The 21958-nt window shown below is 35.5% G+C and overlaps 1 protein-coding gene across 1 annotated transcript in view; it reads right to left on the reverse strand.

The window, feature by feature from the left end:
- The window catches only part of LOC101898904 (mucin-2), a 207014-nt gene extending 191196 nt beyond the window's left edge, over positions 1-15818 (reverse strand). The window contains exon 1 of the mRNA XM_059121801.1: positions 15503-15818. Within this exon, the coding sequence (XP_058977784.1) occupies positions 15503-15661 (159 nt within the window). The 5' untranslated portion in view covers positions 15662-15818. The remainder of the gene's footprint in view (positions 1-15502) is intronic.
- Positions 15819-21958: the final 6140 nt, after the last annotated feature.

Here is a 21958-nt window from a genome sequence, read left to right on the forward strand (position 1 = left end):
ATCGATTGTTATGCGACGTGTGTGTGGTGGAGCGTCGTCTTGTTGAAACCAGAACTGCCTCATACGCTTTCGACGAATAATTGGCATCACAAAATTGGTCATCATGTCGCGATAACGCTCCTGATTGATGGTAACAGTATGGCCATTTTCATTTTGGAAGAATTTTGGAAGCCCAATGACCGTTTTCGCACTAACGCCGCACCAACCTGTGACTTTTTCATCATGAAGAGGCACTTCTTGAATCTCCGGAGGATTTTCAGTGGCGTAAAAACGGCAATTTTGCTTATTTACGGTCCCACTCAATGTGAAATGGACTTCATCGGACATGATAATTTTGTTCCAAAATTTCTCGTCATCTTCGGCCATTTCGATGACTCTTTGGGACCATTCCAATCGACGAGGCTTGTCCGCAGGCAACATTCTTTGCGTCAATTGAATTTTGTACAGGAACAAATGCAAATCAATGCGAATAATCCGTTGACCGAGCCGAACCCAACTGCTGAGAACGGCGTTTTTGGGATGTTCTTGGGGACCTCTCAACACTGGCTCGTACGGCAGCGATATTCTCGGCCGATCGCCTTGGTCGACTTTTGTATGGCCTCTTCGGATTAGAAAGAGCCTTACCAGTCGAAAATTTTTCGTATAAACGCTTAATGGTGTTCTTAGAAGGCGCACTTCTCATATTTTTTAATATTTTAAAAGCACGTCCAAAGTTGGTACATCTTAATATTATTGTGAAACTTAGATCGAGTTAGGGGATTGGCAATATCAATCAGTCCACTTCTTCTGGAAAAAGTCAAAATTTTCCAAAAAAAAAAATAAAAAATCAAAATGTTTAAAAATTCTGAACTTTTACAAAATGCGAAATGAACATGAGATTCTCTTCAAATTTCACACATCTTCATATTTTTGATAAAAACCGAATTTGGTGCGACAACTACTTCTGGTAGCAACCCCACAAAAGGGTCAATATTTTGAATATCCATCAAGCACTTAAAACGAGAAATTATCTTCCGATTACATTCCGACTTGGGGCATGCATCTCAATATTTCTATCAACACAAGATCTGATATAAAGATGTTTGAGATCGGACCATTACTTCTGGTACCTCCCCCCAAAAAGGTTGAGAGAAATATTTAGATAAAGCAAGTATAGCAATCGCTGACTTATTTTGCAAGTTATGACAGATATTAGTATTGGAAATTGTGACCCGTTGTGGGTGAGGAACCAGAAGGGGGTAATCAGATGTATATCATCTTCACAGCAGCTACAGCTTTAGCAAAAATGTTAGGATGTGTGAAATTTGAAGAGAGTTCGATACTCATTTCGCTTTCTTTGAGAGTTTTGTTTCTCAAAATTGTGAACCCTATGTGAGAGAGGCACCAGAAGAAATGATCCGATCTCTGCCATTTTTACTACAGATCTTGTGCAGATGGAAATATTGAGATGTGCCAAGTCTGAATGGAATCGGATATTAATTTCGCGATTTATGAGTTTCATGGATATTCAAAATTTTGACGCTTTGTGGGGGAGGTATCACAAGGAGTGGACCGATTTATCCCGTATTCACACCAAACCTTAGGTTAATAAATAAATGTGTAAAATTTGAAGAGAACCGTACGCTTGTTTCGGATTATATGATCGTTTTGGTTATGCATAACTTTGACCGTTTGTGGGCGAGGTACTAGAAGAATAGTCAGATTTCTACCATCTTTATAACTGATCTTGTGTTGATGAAAATATTCAGATGTGCCAAGTCTGATTGAAATCGGATGTTAATTTCGCGTTTGATTAGCTAAATGGATATTCAAATTTTCGACCTATTTTTGGCGGAGGTACCAGAAGGAGTGGACCGATATATTCCGTCTTAATACAAAATTTTGGGTTCATAAAAAAATTGGGAAGTGTGAAATTTTATAAGGTTTATAATTATTCAAATTTTTTACCCTTTGTGGAGGAGGCACTTGATGGAGTGGACCGATATTGTCCATTTTTGCACCTGACATAGCACTGACGCAAATATTAGGATTTCTGTGCAAAAAAAATATTTTTTGCATATTTCTACCTTTTGTGGGGGAGGTACCAGAAGGAGTGGACCGATATTGCCCATCTTAACACCAGACCTTGGGTTAATAAAAACATTAGGAAGTGTGAAATTTAAAGACAATCGGACTCTTACATCATATTTTATAAGGTTTATAATTATTCAAAATGTTGGCCCTTTGTGGGGGAGGTACTTGATGGAGTGGACCGATATTATCAATTTTCACACTTGACCTTACACTGGCGTGAATATTAGGATTTGCAAAATTGGAGCAAAATTGGATTATTGCTTCTCTTTCTCTGCAGAAAATATATTTTTTGCAAATTTCGACCTTTTGTGGGGGAGGTACCAGAAGGAGTGGACCGATATTGCCCATCTTGGGTTAATATAAATATTGGGATGTGTAAAATTTGAAGACAATCGGACTCGTACATAACATTTTATAAGAGTTGTAATTATTCAAAATTTTGGCCATTTGTGGTACCCTAAGGTGTGGACCGATATTGTCCATTTTCGCACTTGACCTAGCGCTGATGGAAATATTAGGATTTTTAAAGTTGGAGCTAAATCAGATTATCGTTTCTCTTTCTGTGCAGAAAATATATTTTTTGAAAAATCCGACCTTTTTTGGGGGAAATGCCAGAAGGAGTGGATATTGTCCATCTCCGAACTCGATCTAAGTTTGACAAAAATATTACAATGTACCGAGTTTGGACCAAATCCGATACTCCCTTCGAAAGCTATCGTGCGCACCAGCCAGCCAGACATCGCTAGATCGAATCCAAATGTCCTGAAACGGATTTGGTCCAAAGAGACCTAGGGTCCAAAACCGTTATTTCTACTAGGCACGTTTTGACCATACGAAATGATATATACCATCCTTAGCCATATGGCTGAGGGTATAAAAAAATTGTCTATAATTTTTTTTAATCCTGCTATGACCCCCCGCATTGTAAAAATGTTCCTTAAATTTCCCCATATTAATAGCGACAGAAATTCATACATTTTAAATAGACAACATGAATTCTTATCGCATGTGTCTTTAAGAATTCCCGGTGTTAGTTATGGGCATGAACATTCTTGTTTGGCCTCATCTTGTTGTCTGTACACTGACCTACAATGTTTATTGTTGTGCCTTTCATGTGATGATGCAGGCAGCCAGAAGCGGCGGCAGCAGCAGCCAGCAACACCACTAAAACCATGGAGGTCTTCAGTTGCTTGTATTGTACTATTTTTCTTTTCATTTTCCTTTTTTGTTGTTGTTGTTGCTGTATACTTTAGATAAGGCACAGGAAGGGGGTTAAAGGAAGAGAGTGAAAGGAAGGTGGAGAGTCAGAATGTTGAACTGTGGAATAAATGAATTTCTGTGCCATTTCAAATGCAAACAAACAAAGGGCGGGGAGGGTCGGTCGTCTTTTGTTCGCGTTACAACTGCTGTGAGGGTTCATTGCTGTTGTTGTTGTAGCTGTTCGTATGTTTGTTGGTTCATTCGTTCGCTCGTTTTCTCCATGTGAAGAGAACAATTCATGTTTTTTGGCAAATAAATAAATTGGGTTGAGTTAAATTTTTGAGGGTTTCCTGATGGAATTTTTAAATGGAAAATGGAAAGTGGAGGGAAGGGTTAGATGTTATTTGAAGAACTCTTTAAATTCATGCAATTTTTTGTTTGCTTGTCAAATGAAAGAGCGTTCAGGTTTATTGAATTTTATTGGATTACTTGATACGAGGAAATAAATTGAGCAGTTAAGTATGTATGTGAGTCGGGTTATATGTAAATGGTTATGTTGACCTATTTGGATGTTATCCAAACTAGGGAGAGATATGTGCGTATGAATATTTTTTGACCCAACAATGCGACCCTTTCATGAATGCTGGGTTTCGGCAAAAGGGGTTTATTTCGGAGAAAATGGGTTTTACGGCCGTAATTTTCTAGGAAGTTGCTAGGATTTAAAATGGAGTATTTTTAGTTGGAATTAGCCCATATAGCGGCTTCTGGTTTCTGGCGAGGGCAGAAATCTTCGAAGGGAGAAGTGAAAAAATTAAAAAAAAATAAAATATGTATTTTGGAGTAGAATATCTGAATTCAAACAAAAATCGTTTTTGTCCATAAGCAATCATCCCAGGACGGGACATATATTATTTGATACTGCCCAAATGTGTATCATCGGAATAACCCATGTCTCTTTGAATGAAATACGTTTCAGGTAATCATAAACTTTTCAACAGAGGGTCAGCATTTAGATTGAGCACACATTTTGCAAAATGCGAACTGATCTCGCAATTTCCTTCCAAATTTTCATGTTTCAATATTTCTATAATTTAATTGGACGTAGAACTCTGACATATGGTATAATAGTTTGGATTGTGTCTGAGATGACTGGATTCGTAATCGAGTTGTTTCGGCCTTTATTATCCTATTGTCCCCATATAACGGTACCGAATATCGAAATGTGGTATTCTGAAGATTTTAGTCACTTTTTTCACATAAATTGTTTAAAATTTAGTATTTAGGTCTTATATTGGAATCGAAGTTCTGTTCGTGGTCTAACATTGTCTTTATAGATGAAATATTCGGTATTTTTTACGATTTTCTATCTAACTTGTTTAAAATTCAGCATTTGGATGGACATACCCTTTGACAACCTTTCGAATCGACAAAAGATATAAATATTTGGCAAAAGCCACCGGTCAAAAACCAAAGGTAAATTTTTTACAGAACTCTATGGCATTATATCAGAAATAACATCGGCTAAAATCGATTTGGACCTAAAGAGGCTTGGCCATGCCTTATAACGTTTTAGGGTATCACATGATCAGCGCGCACGACTATAGCCTCTGCCTACTTGTTATGCCCTCAGTCATATGGCTACAGAGGATATATATCATTTGATACGGCCAAAATCTGCGCCATCGAAATAACTATTTCCGACCCTAGGTCTCTTTGGACCAAATCCGTTGCAGGTCATGTGGTGTCGATTTAGCGATGTCCGCCCGCCACTCCGTCTGTCTCCTCACGATAACTCTCGAAGGGAGTATCCGATTTCGTCCAAACTTCGTACATCCTAATGTTATTGTAAAACTTAGATCGAGTACGGAGATGGGCAGTATCGACACTTTCCTTCTGGTATCTGCCCACAGAAGGTACATCAAGTAGTTTCCCCACAAAGGGTCAAAATTTTGAATATCCTTGGAGCTCAAACACACGAAATTGTTATAAAAATGGTAGATATTGGACTATTACTTCTGGTACCTCCCCCCCAAAGGGTTAACATTTTGAATAACCAAAACGATCGATCATAAAATCCGAAATAACTATCCAGTTTTCTTCAAATAAAACATATAGCCCTAGGTTCGATGTGAAGAAGGAATATATCGGTCCACCCCTTCTAGTACCTCTCCCACAAAGGGTCAAAATTTTGAATATTCAAGAAGCTCATAAAATACGAAATTAACATCCGACACCATTCAACTTGGCACATTTCAATATTGTTATCAACACAAGATTTGCTATAAAGATGGTCAAGATCGGACCATTCCTTCTGATACCTCCCCACAAAGGGTCAAACTTTTGAAAAACCAAAATGATTATAAAATCCGAAAAAAGCATCCTATTCTCTACAAATTACACACATCACAATGTTTTTATTAACCCAAGGTCTGGGGTGAAGATGGGTTATATCGGTCCACTCCTTCTGGTACCTCCCCCACAAAGGGTCACAATTTTGAGTATCCACAAAGTTCACAAAACCCCACATTAACACCCGATTCCATTCAGACTTGGTACATTTCAATATTTTCATTAACACAAAATTTGTTATAAGGCTGGTAAAGATCGGACCATTACTTCTGGTACCTCCCTTACATGGGTTTAAAAAACAAAAAAAACAAAAAGTTCAAAGAATGCCAAATAAGCTTCCAACTCTCTTCAAATTTCTCACATTCAAATCTTATTGCTAGAGCACGATCTGTTGTGAAGATGATCTATATCTGCCAACCTCTTCTGGTACCTCACCCACAAAGGGTCACACTTTCCAATGGTTATATCTGTCATAGTTTGGGAAATTATTATTACTCTTAACCAGAAATATGATATGAATATGTAATTTATCGGAATTTATGATTTCGTATAAAAGTGGATATAAATGTAAAATTTCCAGCAAATTTTGAAAATGGAATATGTCGGTCCGCTATATCTGTTACCTCTGGCATATTTCCATATTTTCCAAAAATTTGCACATATCTCATATAAAGTGAAGAAAGTAGGCGATATAGTCCAAACCTGACACGTTTCATTATTTATGTTATATTTATTTAGGTTCGATACGAAATGGACAATATTGGCCTATTCTTTTGAAACCTACTCTATAGAGGGCCAACAATTTGTTAATTGTCCTACACAAATGAAGAGAGGAACCTCATTTTTTAACTATTCTTGGTGTTGATACCTGTTGGCTGTTATGACGGTCCACACCATCACCATGGCCGGCGCTTGAGTTCTGGTGGCCAACCGAAGGTTTACAATTTGTTCAATTAGTTTGTTTTCAAACTGTCGGCAAAACCGACCGATACTTTTTAACATGGTTTGTATTGAAATTTGTTAAGGAGCCCAAATTATATATCAGCACGTATTTCCAAAAACATTTCAATTTTTAACCCATAGTATCCCTCATGGAAAAATGCATAAGTTCAGCCATATTGCCACACTTATAACGAAATTTGTAACTTTTAGTACTTTTCGTACACTTTGCAAATTCGCTTCCCTATCATAAACTCTAGAAATTTAGAGTTATCCTTATGCTAATACTCACAACTCTTCGCATTCACAGTGATCGTAAAACCAAGTACTTTTCGTACCCTTATTCCAAAAATTTCCAGAACGACCTCTTTCTATCCCAAATTTCAACATAGAATTTGATCCTGATCAGGAATATATATACTTTGTGGAGTCTAAAATGCTTATATCGGGGAGATACATACGGAATGACAAACTTAAAATCCATTTCCATGCTATGTATGGTGGAGGGTATAAAAATCTTAATTATTTTGCAATAACATAAAAAACATTAATATTTTTTCCTCTGAAACACTTCCGAGTTTCAGAAATAGGATATTTTATAAACATAAAATTTTCAATTAATATAAAATTTAATATTAAGGATTATAGGCAAATGATATTCATAAAAGCGTGCCATATTCATATAATCTTAAATAAATAGTTTAAATTTTATAATAATAAAATCATCTCTTATTCCCAATCCAACATCCACCAAATTTTCATTACAAAGAGAAAGCAAGCGTTTTTAATAGCCTTGAATTAAACACAATAAAATGAAGCCGAAGTAAATAAAATGTACACATGAGACCCATATGAGACACAGATGAATATTTTTCATGGTAAAATATGTAACAAAAAAACATAAAAACAACAATAATAATACATTTTCCACAAGTCTCAGGCGGCATTCAAAAATAATCTCCACTTTTAATGCCTTCACGCCTTCTTTGATTGATGGATGAATGGATGGTTGGCATGTGTGTGTGTGTGTGGAAAGCGAATTGTAAGAATTATTGACATTTAAGTTTATTTCATTGCCATTCAAAAAAGAAAAATACTCCTGTATGACAACAACAATGAAAAAAAGAGCTTAATTGTATAAAGTTGTTAATGTGTTATTGTTTGTTTATTGTTCCATTCTGCTTTTCCTTTCTGCTGACTGACTTACTTGCCGCAATGTGTATTTGCGTGCGTATAATTAATATTAATTGAGGAAATAATGTGAAATGCGTATACGCATGGAAGAACGTTTTTTTGTGCGCGAAATGGTTTTCTTGGAATGAAAATGTGAGAGCAAAGAAAGAAGAACAATATATCTACATATACATACATATTTATATCAATTTAAGAAAATTGTTAAGTGTGGCATTTACATTTGCGAGCAAAGAGGCGTTTGGAACATAGCTTATGTGGAAGATTTTTGGCAAAGTTATTAATCAAAATTATTAATAAAATGTGATATGTTCAAAATATCACAAATATTTTCTAAAATTTAATTCAATATTCTCTGAAAATGTTAAAATGTTTATTCTTGGATATTTTGGACTGTCAAGCCTCATGCCATTATTATTGTTTTTATACCCTACAACACTATGTGGTTGGGGGTATTATAAAATTTATGGGGCCAAAAATTATGTAACACCTTGAAATATTGTTCCAAGACATAGGAATCTTCCTAACTCGCCGAGCTGCGTCAACCTAGCTATGTATGTCCAAGTTAAAATCAAGCTACAGGCCAGAATTATGGACCGATCTTAACGAAATTTTGCCAGGAGCTGGAGTTGAGTCAGAACAGAAGCCTATTGTTGGGGGAGATGATGATAAATTATTTATTTGAATAGAAGAAATCATGATTTTCAGTTGTTCTAGACCATATCGACTCGGAATTTTGCATAGGCCTAGAGTTTAGGGCTGGGCAGAAGCCCACCAATTTGGATTGCCATGATATAATATTAAGCAAGTAAAATAGACCATAACTTTTATGTAAACAAGTTAAAAAGTATCAGTCAATTTTGCCGACAGATGTATACCCCCAGGCAATGTTTGATTGTTGAAATATATTTTGTCTTGCGATATGATTATTCAAACTCTTGACCCCTTATGGCTGAGGTTCTAAAGGAGTCGGCCAATTTTGTCCACTTCGTATCGGACCTAATTAAATATGATATAAATATTGCGACGGTTGGGACTATACTGGTTATTTCCTTATATTTATATGAGATATGTTATAATTTTTACAAAAATTAAAATGTGCGTGATTATTCTATTTTCATAATAGATGTATTATTACACATATAAAAATATTGAAAAAAGGAAAAATTTAAAAAAAAAGAACATTTATATATAATTTTATTCGAAATCATAAATTCAATATCGCTGACTTGTTTGACATGTTATGATAGATAAAAGGTGAGGTACCAGAAGGGGTTCACAAAAGATCTTGTGTAAGCAAAAATGTTGGCTTATGTGAAATTTGAAGAGAGTTGGATGCTTTCCTTGAGGGGAGGTACCAGAAGAAATGGTCCGATCTCTACCATCTTTATAACAGATCTTGTGTTGATGGAAATATTGAGATGTACCAAGCATCGCAGCTTTACGGACATTAAAATTTTTGACCTCTCGTTGAGGAAGTACCAGAAGGCGTGGACCGATATATTCCATCTTCACACCAGGCCTTGGGTTAACAAAAGTATTGTGATGTGTGTACTGTGAAGACAATCGAATTCTTACATCATATTTTATAACAGTTATTATTCAAAATTTTGACCCGTTGTGGGGGAGGTACCAGAAGGAATGGTCCGATCTTTACCATCTTTATAACAGACATTGTGCTCATGGAAATATTGGGTCCACTCTTTCTGCTGTCTCCCCTCACAAAAGGTCAAATTTTTCACAGAAAAAAATTTATCCTAAAAATTCGAATATATTTATCAGTGCTAGTTCAGATGCGAGAATGGAGAATACTATCTACTACTGGCTACTCTATCAAGTACCTCCCCCAAAAAATTGGCTAAAATTGTAAATAATTACAACATTTTTAAACAGTGAATTAAGGGTCGGATTGCCTTTTAATTCTAAACATCTCTATATTTCTAAAATTGCAAGAAATGGTATGAAGACGGCATAGAACAGAGCACTACTTCTGGTACCACCCAAAATTTTTCAAAAATTATCACTTTTCTCATATAAGTGAAGAAACAGAAAAATTTATTGATTTTACATTTGCTCATCAGGCTACAAATATTGACCAATAGACCTTTATATAGCCTATAGGTCTATATTTTGTATTGTTGTTATAGGAGTTGTTTTTTTTTTCACAGTTCCTGGAGGGGAAGAATATCTCTAGACAAAAGTCAATATAACTTCCACCCTAGCTAAAAACCACAAATACAAATCCTTTAGAAAGTGTGGCTTAAATACCGAAATCGGGAGGTAATATTATACGGGGATATACCAATTAACGGACCTGTAGCGAATATTTTTTGCAGGGAGAGAACAGACCTACCAAGAAACCAAAGTGTAAGGTTTCAGCTGATGTGGTTGGAAATTGGGGCCGAAGCCTTTAAAATACCGAAAATCTGAAGGTACCGTTATATGGGAGGCTATACCTAAACGTGGACTAATGTAGCCCCTTTTCAATACCAATATATAATATAATATAATATAATATATATAAACCTTTGTCATAGCTCTTGATTAAATAACGTGGACTCTATCGAGTTTTTGAAGAGAGTTATGTATTTATATCCGTCTAAATACATAACTTTTTGGGGTCTCCGACGAATATTTTGAAATGATGCAAACGGTATGACAAATTTAATATACCCTCCATTGTACGGTAGAGTGTATAAGTGTTTTTATAAAAACACCAAAAATAGGATTAAACTTATTTTGAACATCAAATATAATATTATTATTTGAAACTTTTGACTTATTAAGGCGAAGGTCATTTGTTGGCGGATATTTGATAATTTTCTATTTCAAGTTGAGCTTATAACTACCTATGAAGAGATAGTACTGAAAATTGGAATCTAGTGATTTCGCCGTTGGTTAAGCCACTCAGCAAGCAATTTTGGATATAGATTAGATAAATACATATGCGCATTGTAGTGAAATATGTTTACATTCCAATTCGAAAAAGTTTTCAATGGATCATGTCAACTCGAAAGAAAAAATATAAAAAAAATGTAAAATTTTTTATATGTTTTTTTATTACTTTCCTTCAGGGATATTGGACTCGGTCAATTTCCTCTGATTTGTTCAGCTTCTTAAACCTTTGTGTATCCATCTTTATTGTATTTCTATTTGTCTTATTTCAAATTTCTTATTTCTCATTCATATTTCTCAGAAACAATTTATCATTTAATAAAATATAGACAACAAACACACACATACATATATATACATGACTTTTCGTTATTAGATTTTATGCAGGCAATTTAATTTCGATATTTATTCATTTATTTATTTGAGTATTTGCACTTGGAAATCGATATTTGATATTCATTTATGCAATGATTGATTTATTTCCAATTTCATTCATCTACTACTGGTATTCTTCTCAACATCTCCTTCGTCTTTTAGTCTTTAGTTGTGCTCACCTGACTGTTATAGAATTTCCTCTGCTTGACTTGCCATCATTGGCAAACTAAAGAAAATACATTTCTAATTTTATTTAGCAAATAAAATTGAGTAAAATAGCACTTTATTCATTGAAACGTGTCAATGCTGACATTTAAATTTCATTCGAAGAAAATGGATATTTTCTTTGCTTTATCAGAGCTCGGGGAAGTAAAGATGGTGAAATGAAATTAATTAAATTGAAGACTTTCGCAGAAGAATAAAATATAAAACATTGGGCTTGGCAGAAAAATTTTATACTTTCGATATTATTTCCCTCATTTACAAATTAGAAAAAAATACTAAAATCGCTTTTTTCCTATCGGGAAAATACAGTAACTTCAATTGGAGGCGGTATAATTTCAGCAGATCAGAAATTTAAAGAGGTTCAACGTTATAAGGTCAAATTTGTATAAAAGCAAAGACGAAAGATCTGTAAAAAGTTGCATTTAAATCAAGCACCTCACCAAATGTGTCTTTTTGAACTATTTTTCAGAATAGGCTTAAAAACTGGGTTTAGACAGGATCGTAGCAAGTTTTTAACAAAATCTATTGAAAATGTGGTAAAGACCCCCGAAATACATGAAATCAGGAGCATTCTATTTTTGGACGATACATCGAAAAAAAAGGCCAGCACTGAAAAAAAAAGTGTTCTACTCAATAAGAAACATAAACGAAATTCTCGCAATAACTAAAATCAGGGGTACAAAAGCGTGACATATTTTCATAGTTTTCATAACATCCACCATACTGTGGAGGGTATATTAACTTTGTCATTCGGTTTGTAACTCCTCGAATTGCTCATGTCAGACCCAATAAAGAATATAAATTCTTGATCACCGTAAAAATCTAAGTCGATGTACGTCCGTCCGTCTATCCGTTTGTCTGTTGTAATCACACTTTCAAACGAATTGAGATAGAAAGCTTAAATTATGCATACATGTGTATTTTGCCAGTAGTTCGTAAATGGGCCATGTAGGTCCACGTTTTCATATAACCCCCCTATAACAATAAGAACCAATATTAGGTAGTTTGTTGATATTAGTGGCATTATTAACCGGAATTGTTTCAAATTTCGTAGTTGTAGTTCGTAATCGGTACTGCAATATATGACAAAAACCAGGTTCACGTCTTCTATAGCACCCACCCATATAACGGTGATTTTAGCGATATTTGTTTACCGGAATGGTTTTAAATTTTCCCCTGCCGAACTTAGCTGCTTTTTTACTTGTTTATGCCAACATGTCTCTGTTGTGAGAAGCGCCTCTACTTATGACACCCTCAGCCATGTGCCTGGAGAGGTATATATCATTCATTAGGCCCTAGGTCCTTTTGGAACAAATCCGTTTTAGGATATTTGCAGTCAATCTAGCTTGCTGGCTGGTGCGCACGATAACTCTCGTAGGGAGTAACCGATTTGGTCCAAACTTGGTACATCGCAATATTATTGTCAAATTAAGATCGAGTTCGGAGATGGGTAATATCGGTCCACTCCTTTTGGTATATCCCTCACAAAAGGTCGAAATTGTCAAAGAAAATATTTTACTGCACAGGGAGAGAAAGTATAATCCGATTTTGCTCATCAGTTCTGGGTCAGGTGCGACAATGGACAATATGTACCCACTCTATAAAGTACCTCCCCCCACACAAAGGGTCAACATTTTTAATAACTACAACTCTTATAAAATGTGATGTAAGAGTCCGATTGTCTTCAAATTTCACACATCACAATACTTTTATTAACCCAAGATCTGGTGCTAAGATGGACATTTTTGAAATTTTCAAAAAAAATCTGCACAGAAAGGGAAGCGATACTCCGATTTTTCTCCAACTTGCCAAATCCTAATATTTCTATCAGTTCTAGATGAGGTGAAAAAATGGATATTATCGGTTCACTCCACAACAAGAGGTCAACATTTGGAATTATTATAACTCTTATAAAAGGTGACGTAAGAGTCCGATTGTCTTAAAATTACACACATGCCAATATTTTTATAAACCCAAAATCTGGTGCTACGATGGAATATATCGGTCCACTCTTTCCGGTACCTCCCCCATAAAAGCGTCAACATTCCATTCCAGTTAGACATGGCATATCTCAACATTTCCATCAACACAAGATCTGTTATAAAGATGGTATAGATAAAACCATTGCCTCTGGTACCTCCCCCACAAAGGGTCAAAGTTTTGAATAACCAAAACGATTAAAAAATCCAAATTTAGCATCCGGTTTTTTTTTTCATATTTCCTACATGCCATTCTTTCTACTAACACAAGATATGCTGTGAAGATGGGATATATCGGCACAAAAGGATTAAAAATGTGGATATCCATGAAGCTAATATAAGGCGAAATGACATCCGATACCATTCAGACTTGGCAATTCTCAATATTTCTATCAGCTCAAGATCTGTTGTAAAGATAGTATAGATCAAACCATTGCCTCTGAAACCTCCCCCACAAAGGATCAAACTTTTGAATAACCAAAACGATTAAAACATCTGAACTAAGCATCCGGTTTTCTTCATACTTCCCACATCCCATCATCGATCCACTCCAAGAACAAGAATGCATGGGTCTACTCCTTCTGGTACCTTCCCCACAAAGGGTCAAAAGTTGGAATATCCATGAAGCTCATAAAACGCAAAATTAACATCCGATTCCATTCAGACTTGGCAATTCTCAACATTTCCATCAACACAAGATCTGTTATAAAGATGGTATAGATCGAACCTTTGCCTCTGATACCTCCCCCACAAAGGGTCAAAGTTTTTAGTGACCAAAACGATCATACAATCCAAAATAAGCATTCGGCTCCCTTCATATTTCCCACATCCCATTCTTTCTACTAACACAAGAATGCTGTGAAGATGGAATATTTCGGCCACTTCCTTCTGGTACCTCCTCTACAAAGGCTCAAAATTTTGAATACACATGTAGCTCATAAAAAAACGAAATTCACATCCCGTTCCTTTCAGACGTGGTACATCTCAATATTTCTATCAGCACAAGATTTGTTGTGAAGGTGTTAGAAATCGGGCCATTCCTTCTGGTACCTCCCCTATATAGCGTTGAAGATTTTGAAAAATAAAACGCTCAAAGAAAATATCCACTTCTCATAAAATTTCCGACACCCAAATATTTTTGATAAAGCAGGATCTGCGAACCTCTTGTGGTAACTCACCCACAAAGGGTCACAATTTTCAATAATTTTCTCTGTTAAGTCGGCGATTCTTTACAACTTGTTATATCTAAATATATTCCTTAACCAGAAACCTGAGATGAACATGGAATTTATGATTTCGCATCAAATTGGATATAAATGTTCGATTTTCTTGTAATATGGTCCATACCAATATTTTTACCTGTATTAGATGAGGTATGAAAATGGAATACTTCGGCCGACTATATCTGGTACCGCTCACGCATATTTTAAACCTTTTCCAAAAATTATCACATTTTTTCATATAAAGTAAAGGAGGTAGTCGATATAGTCCAAACCTAGCACATCGCAATATCTACATCATATTTATTTGGGTCCGACAAAAAAAGGACAATATTGGTCCATTCTGGCAGAACCTACTCCATAGAGGGCCAACAATTTGAATAATCATAAAAGAAGTCGAAATATATTTAAATAATCGAACATTGGCTGGGGGTATACATCTGTCGGCAAAACCGACTGATAGTTTTTATCCTCTTTCTTGTTTCATTTATCAAATCTCAACAGACGATTTTTAAAGATAATTATTAGATAAGCAGTGGCATAAAATTTTCAATATTTCTTGGACTGTTTTTAATAATCATTATGGATATGTTCTTTAATTTAGTCATGTCCTTCTACAACTCCAAAATATTCTGTATCACTTCCTGCACTTCAGTTTCAAACTCTTAGGTTAGTGGAATCATCGTCACTTCTTACACTTCAGTTTCAAACACTTAGGTTTGTGGAAGTGACCAACGTCTAAGTTTTTTTAAGTCTGTATTTTATAAGCAAGCTTCCCTTCGCTAAGACCATCAGATCTCTTTTAATAATGTGTCAGTAAAATCTTTTTCCCTTTATTTGCAATTCCCGATGTCTTTCCGATGCCTTTAGTACAAAATTTCACATTTAACTTCTTAATGCCATTGTTTGGCGCTTATAATCCAATGAGATTTATTTTTTTGCCAACTCATGTTAGTTTATGAGATTTTACGGAAATATTCAAACACAACACACAAAAGCAACACCCACACCTTCTACGGAACTTATGTTGTGGTTTCTTCGTTTATTAAAACTTACCGCACGTGCATCACATTGCATGACAATGGCAAATAATCCCAGAAACATGAGGAGGTTACACGGCAATGATGATAATGCCGGCATTGTTGTTGTTGTTGCGGATGCTTCCGCTCCTCCGGCTGGCATCATTGATGGTGAGGTTGCCTTGCGACGTACCATTTTTTCCAAAGAGATTTTTTTCTGATTGAATTTTAAAATTCTTGTTTTTTAAGATTTGTTTAATTTTCAATGACTAAATTTTTGTAAACACGAACGCACACACACTCAACAAAACACTGCAAAAAGAGAAAAAACCAACAATAACAAAAAGTTGCTACAAAAAATAAACTTAGATTTTTTGTCACAGTTGAAAACACACACACACAAACACAATGTATGGAGAAGAACTTTGTCACTTTGTTTATGTTTCAGCGAGAAAATATAAACAAAATCTCCGATATTTCTTCTTAGATAAAATTTCGTTTCTTTGAATTGTATTTTTCGGAGAATTCTTTAAAAAAGAAGTACTTTCCAAGCTTATTTATATTTTTCATTCATGAAACTTTTTTTTTATAAATTTTTCCTTTAATCCTTTTTCAAACACTTTTTGCCTTATTTTGTATTAACAATTCTCTTAAATTAGAATCAATTCTATTTCAAGTCGGTTGTTTTGAAGAAACAAAAGTTTAATTTGATATTAACAACAACGTAGTATCAACGACCAGAGAGCTTTTGCCCCACGAACCTTACGCTTTGAAACACCGTTCGAGAATGCTAAGGATATGCGTTCAACATGTCCTTAAAAAGACCCAAACATAACAGCAAGTGAGAGAGTAATGCAAACATGTTTGAAGTAGCCAAAGATGTAAACAGAGCATTGCCGAGAGAGAGTTTTACTCTCTCACGTGAAAACTCGCTGAGTAAGGAGACATTGAATTCGCCGTTAAGCAGTGATGACAATTTAACGATTTTAAAATCAAGGCAAAATGTGAAGCAGCGGGCAGCATTAGTGAAGCGAAGACGAGCCCTAGAGAGCTATAGACAGTCTTTATTTATTCTTATAGACGAGTGGAAGAGAGACCTTATAGTGGTATGGAAGGGAGTCCTTAAGGGCAAGTGGGAAGAACTCCTTATAGACGAGTGGAAGGGATTTATTTTAGACGAGTGGAAGGGAGTCCTGATAGGCGAGTGGCATGGGTCCTTATAGGCGACCGGAAAGGGGACGAGTGGAAGGGGGTCGTTACTGACAAGTGGCAGGAGGTCCTGATAGGCGAGTGGAAGAGAGTTCTCATAGGAGAGTGTAGGGGAGTCCTTATAGGAGTATAGGGGGTTCTTATAAGCAAGTAAAGGGGGTCCTTACAGACAAGTGGCAGGGGGTCCTGATAGGCGAGTGGAAGGGAGTCCTTATAGAAGAGTGGAAGGGAGTCCTTATAGAAGAGTGGAAGGAAGTCCGAGTGGAAGGGAGTCATTTTGTAGACCACCTTGAATCCAGTACTTTTTGTACATCAGGTTAAGTTTGGATCTTTTTCTTTTTTTTTTAATAAACTTGAAGCTAGCCCTTTTGATAGATCAGCTCGAAGTGTGTCTTTCTAATCCAGAAAGAAGCCAATCCTTTTTGTAGACCAGCTTGAAGTCAGGCCTTTTGTAGACCAACTTGAAGCAAAAATGAAGCCGGTTTTAAGACCAACTTGAAGCCAGCCCTTAAATTGAGCAGTCAGTCTTTTTAGACCAGAATGAAGAAACTCCAATTTGTAGACCCGTTTGTAGCCAGGCCTTTTTATATACCAGGTTGAGATCAGCCAGCTTAAAGCCTATTTTTTTTTTTTGTAGACCTTAGGCCTTATGTGGACAAGTCAGTCTTTTTAATCCAGAATGAATCCACTCTTTTTGTAGACGAGCCTTTTTACTTTTTCACATACCAGGTAGAGAATAGCCCTTAGACAGCCGGCATGGAGCCACTCTTTTTTGACGTCCAGCTTAAAAACGTCTATTTTTTACTGACTACCTTGAAGTCAGTCTTTTAGTCCAGAATGAAGCCAGGTCTTTTTATACGCCAGGTTGAGACAAGCCCTTGCCTTGACCGGCTTAAAGCCTGTCTTTTCTTAGTCCAGTCCAGCCCATTTTGTATATAAGCTTAAAGCCAGGCCTTTATATGCACTCAGTCATGTAGCTAGAGAGGGTATATATCATTTGGTTCGGCCGAAACGTGCCTCATCAAAATAACGATTTTAGACCATAGGTTCCTCTGAACCAAATCCGTTTCAGAACATTTGGAGTTGATCTAAGGGTATCCCTCCGCCCGTCTGTCTCAATGGCTGGTACGCATAATAACTCTCGAAGGCAGTATCGATGTGGTCCAAACTACATCGTATATTATTATTACTATTATTAGATCGAGTTCGGATATGGTCCAATCCTTTTGGTACCTCCCCCACAAAAGGTCAATGAACAAATTTGAGTGCATGGAAAGAGAGAGGATGAACCAATTTTACTCTAACTTTACAAACACTAATATTTGCAACAGTGCTAGGTAAGGTGCGAAAATGGAAAATATTTGGCCCTTCCATCAAGTACTTCCCCACAAAATTTAGAATAATTATAACTCTAATAAAATGTGACATAATAGTCCGATTGTTTTCTAATCAATTTTTTTATTAACCCAAGAAGATAAAATATATTGGTCCGCTCCCTCTGATACCTTCCCCACAAAAAGTCAAAATTTTGAATATCCATAAAGCTCATAAAACGCAACATTAACATCCGATTCCATTTACATCTTGGAACATCCTAATACTTCTATCAACACAAGTTCTGTTATAGAGAAGGTAGAGATCGGACCATTCCTTTTGTTACCTCCCCCCTCAAAGGGTCAATGTTTTGAATAATCAAAGCGATCGTAAAATCCGAAATAAGCATCCGGTTCTCTTCATATTTTACACATCCCATTATTTCTACTAACACAAGATCTACTGTGAAGATGGGATATGTTGGTCTACTCCTTCTGGTAAAATTTCTGGTCAAAATTTTGAGAAAATCATAAAACGCGAAATTAACATCCGATTTCATTCAGACTTGGTACATCTCAATATTTCCATCGGACCATTTGCTATGGTAACTTCCCCAAAAAGGGTTCAAGATTTTGAAAAATAGAACGCTCAAAAAAGCTACAAAAATCCAACTCTTATCAAATTTCACACATACTCACATTTCTGCTAACACAAGGTCTGTTGTGAAGATGATATGCATATGCGAACCCCTTCTGGTACCTCACCCACAAAGGGTCAAAATTTCCAACAGTTTGTTGTTTCCAACAAATTTATCTATCATTATTTGGAAACAAGTCAGCGATTCTTTACAGCTGTAAATAATCGAACATTAACTGAGGGTATAATCTGTCGGCAAAACCGACTGTTTTCCTAAATCTAATATTTTTTGTTGGCTAAATAAAAGCGACTCCCTTTTGGTAGACCAGCTCTTTGTGTCGGTTGGCAACTCTCTTCTTTAAGGCGAATTGAATTCAGTTTTTCCTTTTCGCTTCATTGAATGTGCAATTCCTTTTATGTGTTTTCCACAAACTCTCCATTTGTTTCTCTATCTCTTCCACTCTCTCAATTATTCTCTCTTTTGATGTTGTTGTTTGGTGTTTGTTTATTTAGCAAATTATACTCTCACTCAAGGACACACTTTTAGCTGTCAACGTGTGAATTTTTTTTCTATGGCATTGTTATAGTTTGCTTGTCATTCTTATTATTGTGTTTGTTGCTGTTGTTTTTGTGTTCTGTTCTGTTATGTTTTTGTTTTATTTTTCCCTTTTCTAGTAGTTTATTTTTTCTCTCTACCAGCTTTGCTTTGTTATATTTTGTAACTAAAAGCGTGTTAGTTGTTGAGGTTGCTCTGCCATTCCAATTGGGAGTTAAGTGGGTGTAGTTGTGTATGTGTGGCTGTGTTTGTGTGTATATCTCTTGGCCATTGTGAGTGTGTGCCAAAAATATTATTTTGTTGTTATGATAACAATCATATTCGCTCAGCTGTTAAGTGTGTGCATTGCAACGGCAACAACACGAACAAACATGAATCATATGACAACAAAATAAAAAAAACAAAAACACAATAGGAAAAGGACCCTGACAACCTAACAGACCAACAAACAAACAAATGAAAATAAAATGTGAAATCTCTTTCAAACACACACACACAAACACTCATTCATACATAGCTCTGTTCTTTTTATCTCCATGGACAGTAATTACCAAAAACAAAGCCAGTAAAAATAGTTCATGTTTAGATGAAAACGTAAACGGAGACTCATGCCAAAAGATATGTAAACGTCTGGAAATTTACTGTCACAGAAAATGTTGTTCGTTTGTTTGCCAATGCTTGGAGCACAGGTGAGGTGTTTTTTGTGATGGTAATTTATGGTAGATGCATCAGTTGAAAATTGTTGAAATTGGGAACAAGGTCGAATGAAGAAGAAATTGTTAAATAAAGTACGGAGAGAGATTAAAAGGAATGTTTTTAGATAGCAGACCATTTTGTGTTTTAGGTTTAACAAAGCCAGAAAATGGGTTTTAACAATTATTTTTCTAAAGACCAACGAAGCTGGTCTCGCGGACATTTTTAAGAGTTTTCTCCTAGATAAGAGATAAAGTTTTAGATTTTCAGACTCATCCAAGCTATGTTTGTGTATTTTTTAGAAATTGTATTTGAAAAGAGCTGTAGTTGCAGATTTTAAAACAAATTCATTCTTAGGACCAACACAGCTTTAACCAAGGTTTTTTTTTTGAAATTTTCGCTTTCAAGTTAAGCCTATAATAAGCTGAGGAATGAAGATTTTTTGAAATTTTCTGGGGACTAGAAGAACTATATTAGCAGATTTTATTGAGTTTTTTCCATTTTTAAGGACTAATTAAGTATTTTATTATTAGGACTGAGCTATAAAACCGGATGTAAAAATAAGAACCATTAGAGCTAATTATTAATAATTTTTAAATACATATATTTTTTGTGATCAGCAAAGCTGTTTTTGCTGAATTGTAAAAAAAATTTCAGAGAACAAGTGAATCTACTAATTAGGACATTAAAAGGCATTTTCTAAGGACTAGCAGGCCTATATTTAGGGATATTTTAATATATTTTTAATTTATTTAAAAAATAGCAGAGCTTTAATCGTACGTTTTTAAGGAACTTTTCTAAGCATCATAAGGGAGTAATTTTTTAAGACGAGAAAGGGAATAATCTCAGAACAACAAAATCATTCCTTGAGAGGAGAAACAATTAAAAAACGCTGCTAAATTCGACCGGACCGAGCTTTTAATACCCTTCACTATTAGGAGGAGATACAGCTTAAATTAAACTGTTATATTGGAGCTATAGAAGACGTGATCCAGCATAGACAATTTTCCGCCATAGGTTGTGGTACCCATTACAAGGTTCAAATATGACATACAACATTTTTTCACGGATTTTTCTGCAAATTGGTAGTTGTAGGTCATAATGAGTCCCAGTTCGTGTGGCGAATCATTGCATGTATAGGTCTCCGATTTGGTATAGCCCCCATATAACGGTACCTCCCGATATTCGGTATTTTAATATTTTTTGCCACATTTCTTCGCGGATTTGTCTAGAAATTGGAATTTGTTGGCCTTAATGGGTTCTAGCTCTTTTGGCGAAACATTGCATGTATAGGTCCACGTTTTGGTATAGCCTTATATAGCGGTACCTCCCGATATTCGGTATTTTGATGATTTTGCCACATTTTCCCAAGAATATGTCTGAAAATTGGTATTTGTGGGTCATAATTGGTTCTAGTGTTTCCATTACCCTAAGGTGGAGGGTATTAAAAATTCGACCCGGCCGAACTTAATGTTTTTTTTTTACTTGTATTTAATCGATTGGGCCAAAAATTATGCGACACCTCGAAATATTGGTATCCGACATAGGAAACTATATATAGATCTTCCTATCTGGCCAAGCTGAGTCGATCTAGCTATGTATACCGGTCCGTCCGTCTGTCCATGTTAATTTGTAAGCAAGCTACAGCTCGCAGCTACATCCTCACGAAATTTAAAATGGAGGTGGGGTAAGGTCTTTGTTTTTTTTTTTTTTTTTTTTTTTTTTGTAGATTATCGCTAAATATTGAAGAGTTAAAGTGGGTCAAAAACAAAAAAAAAAGAAAAGAAAAAATTCATGAATTTCTTTTTGCTCTACAGGCCACAGTTATAAACCAATCGGATATTTGCATGGAGTTAGAGTTCAGGACTGGACAGAAGACTACCAATTTGTATGGTGATCGGACAATATTTAAAAAATATGACAATAAAAAAGTGAATATTTCATCAAGTCATGAAAGTGTTGATGATCAATGCGAACAAATTTAAACTTATTCTAAAATTTGATGATATTTCCGACATTATTTGCTTTCATTCAATAAAATTTAAAAAAAAAATAAAAAATTATGGCTTTTAACTTGTTGCAGTT

The sequence above is a fragment of the Musca domestica genome, unplaced genomic scaffold (genome assembly GCF_030504385.1).
Source record: "Musca domestica strain aabys unplaced genomic scaffold, Musca_domestica.polishedcontigs.V.1.1 2, whole genome shotgun sequence".
Taxonomy (NCBI): Eukaryota; Metazoa; Arthropoda; class Insecta; order Diptera; family Muscidae; genus Musca; species Musca domestica.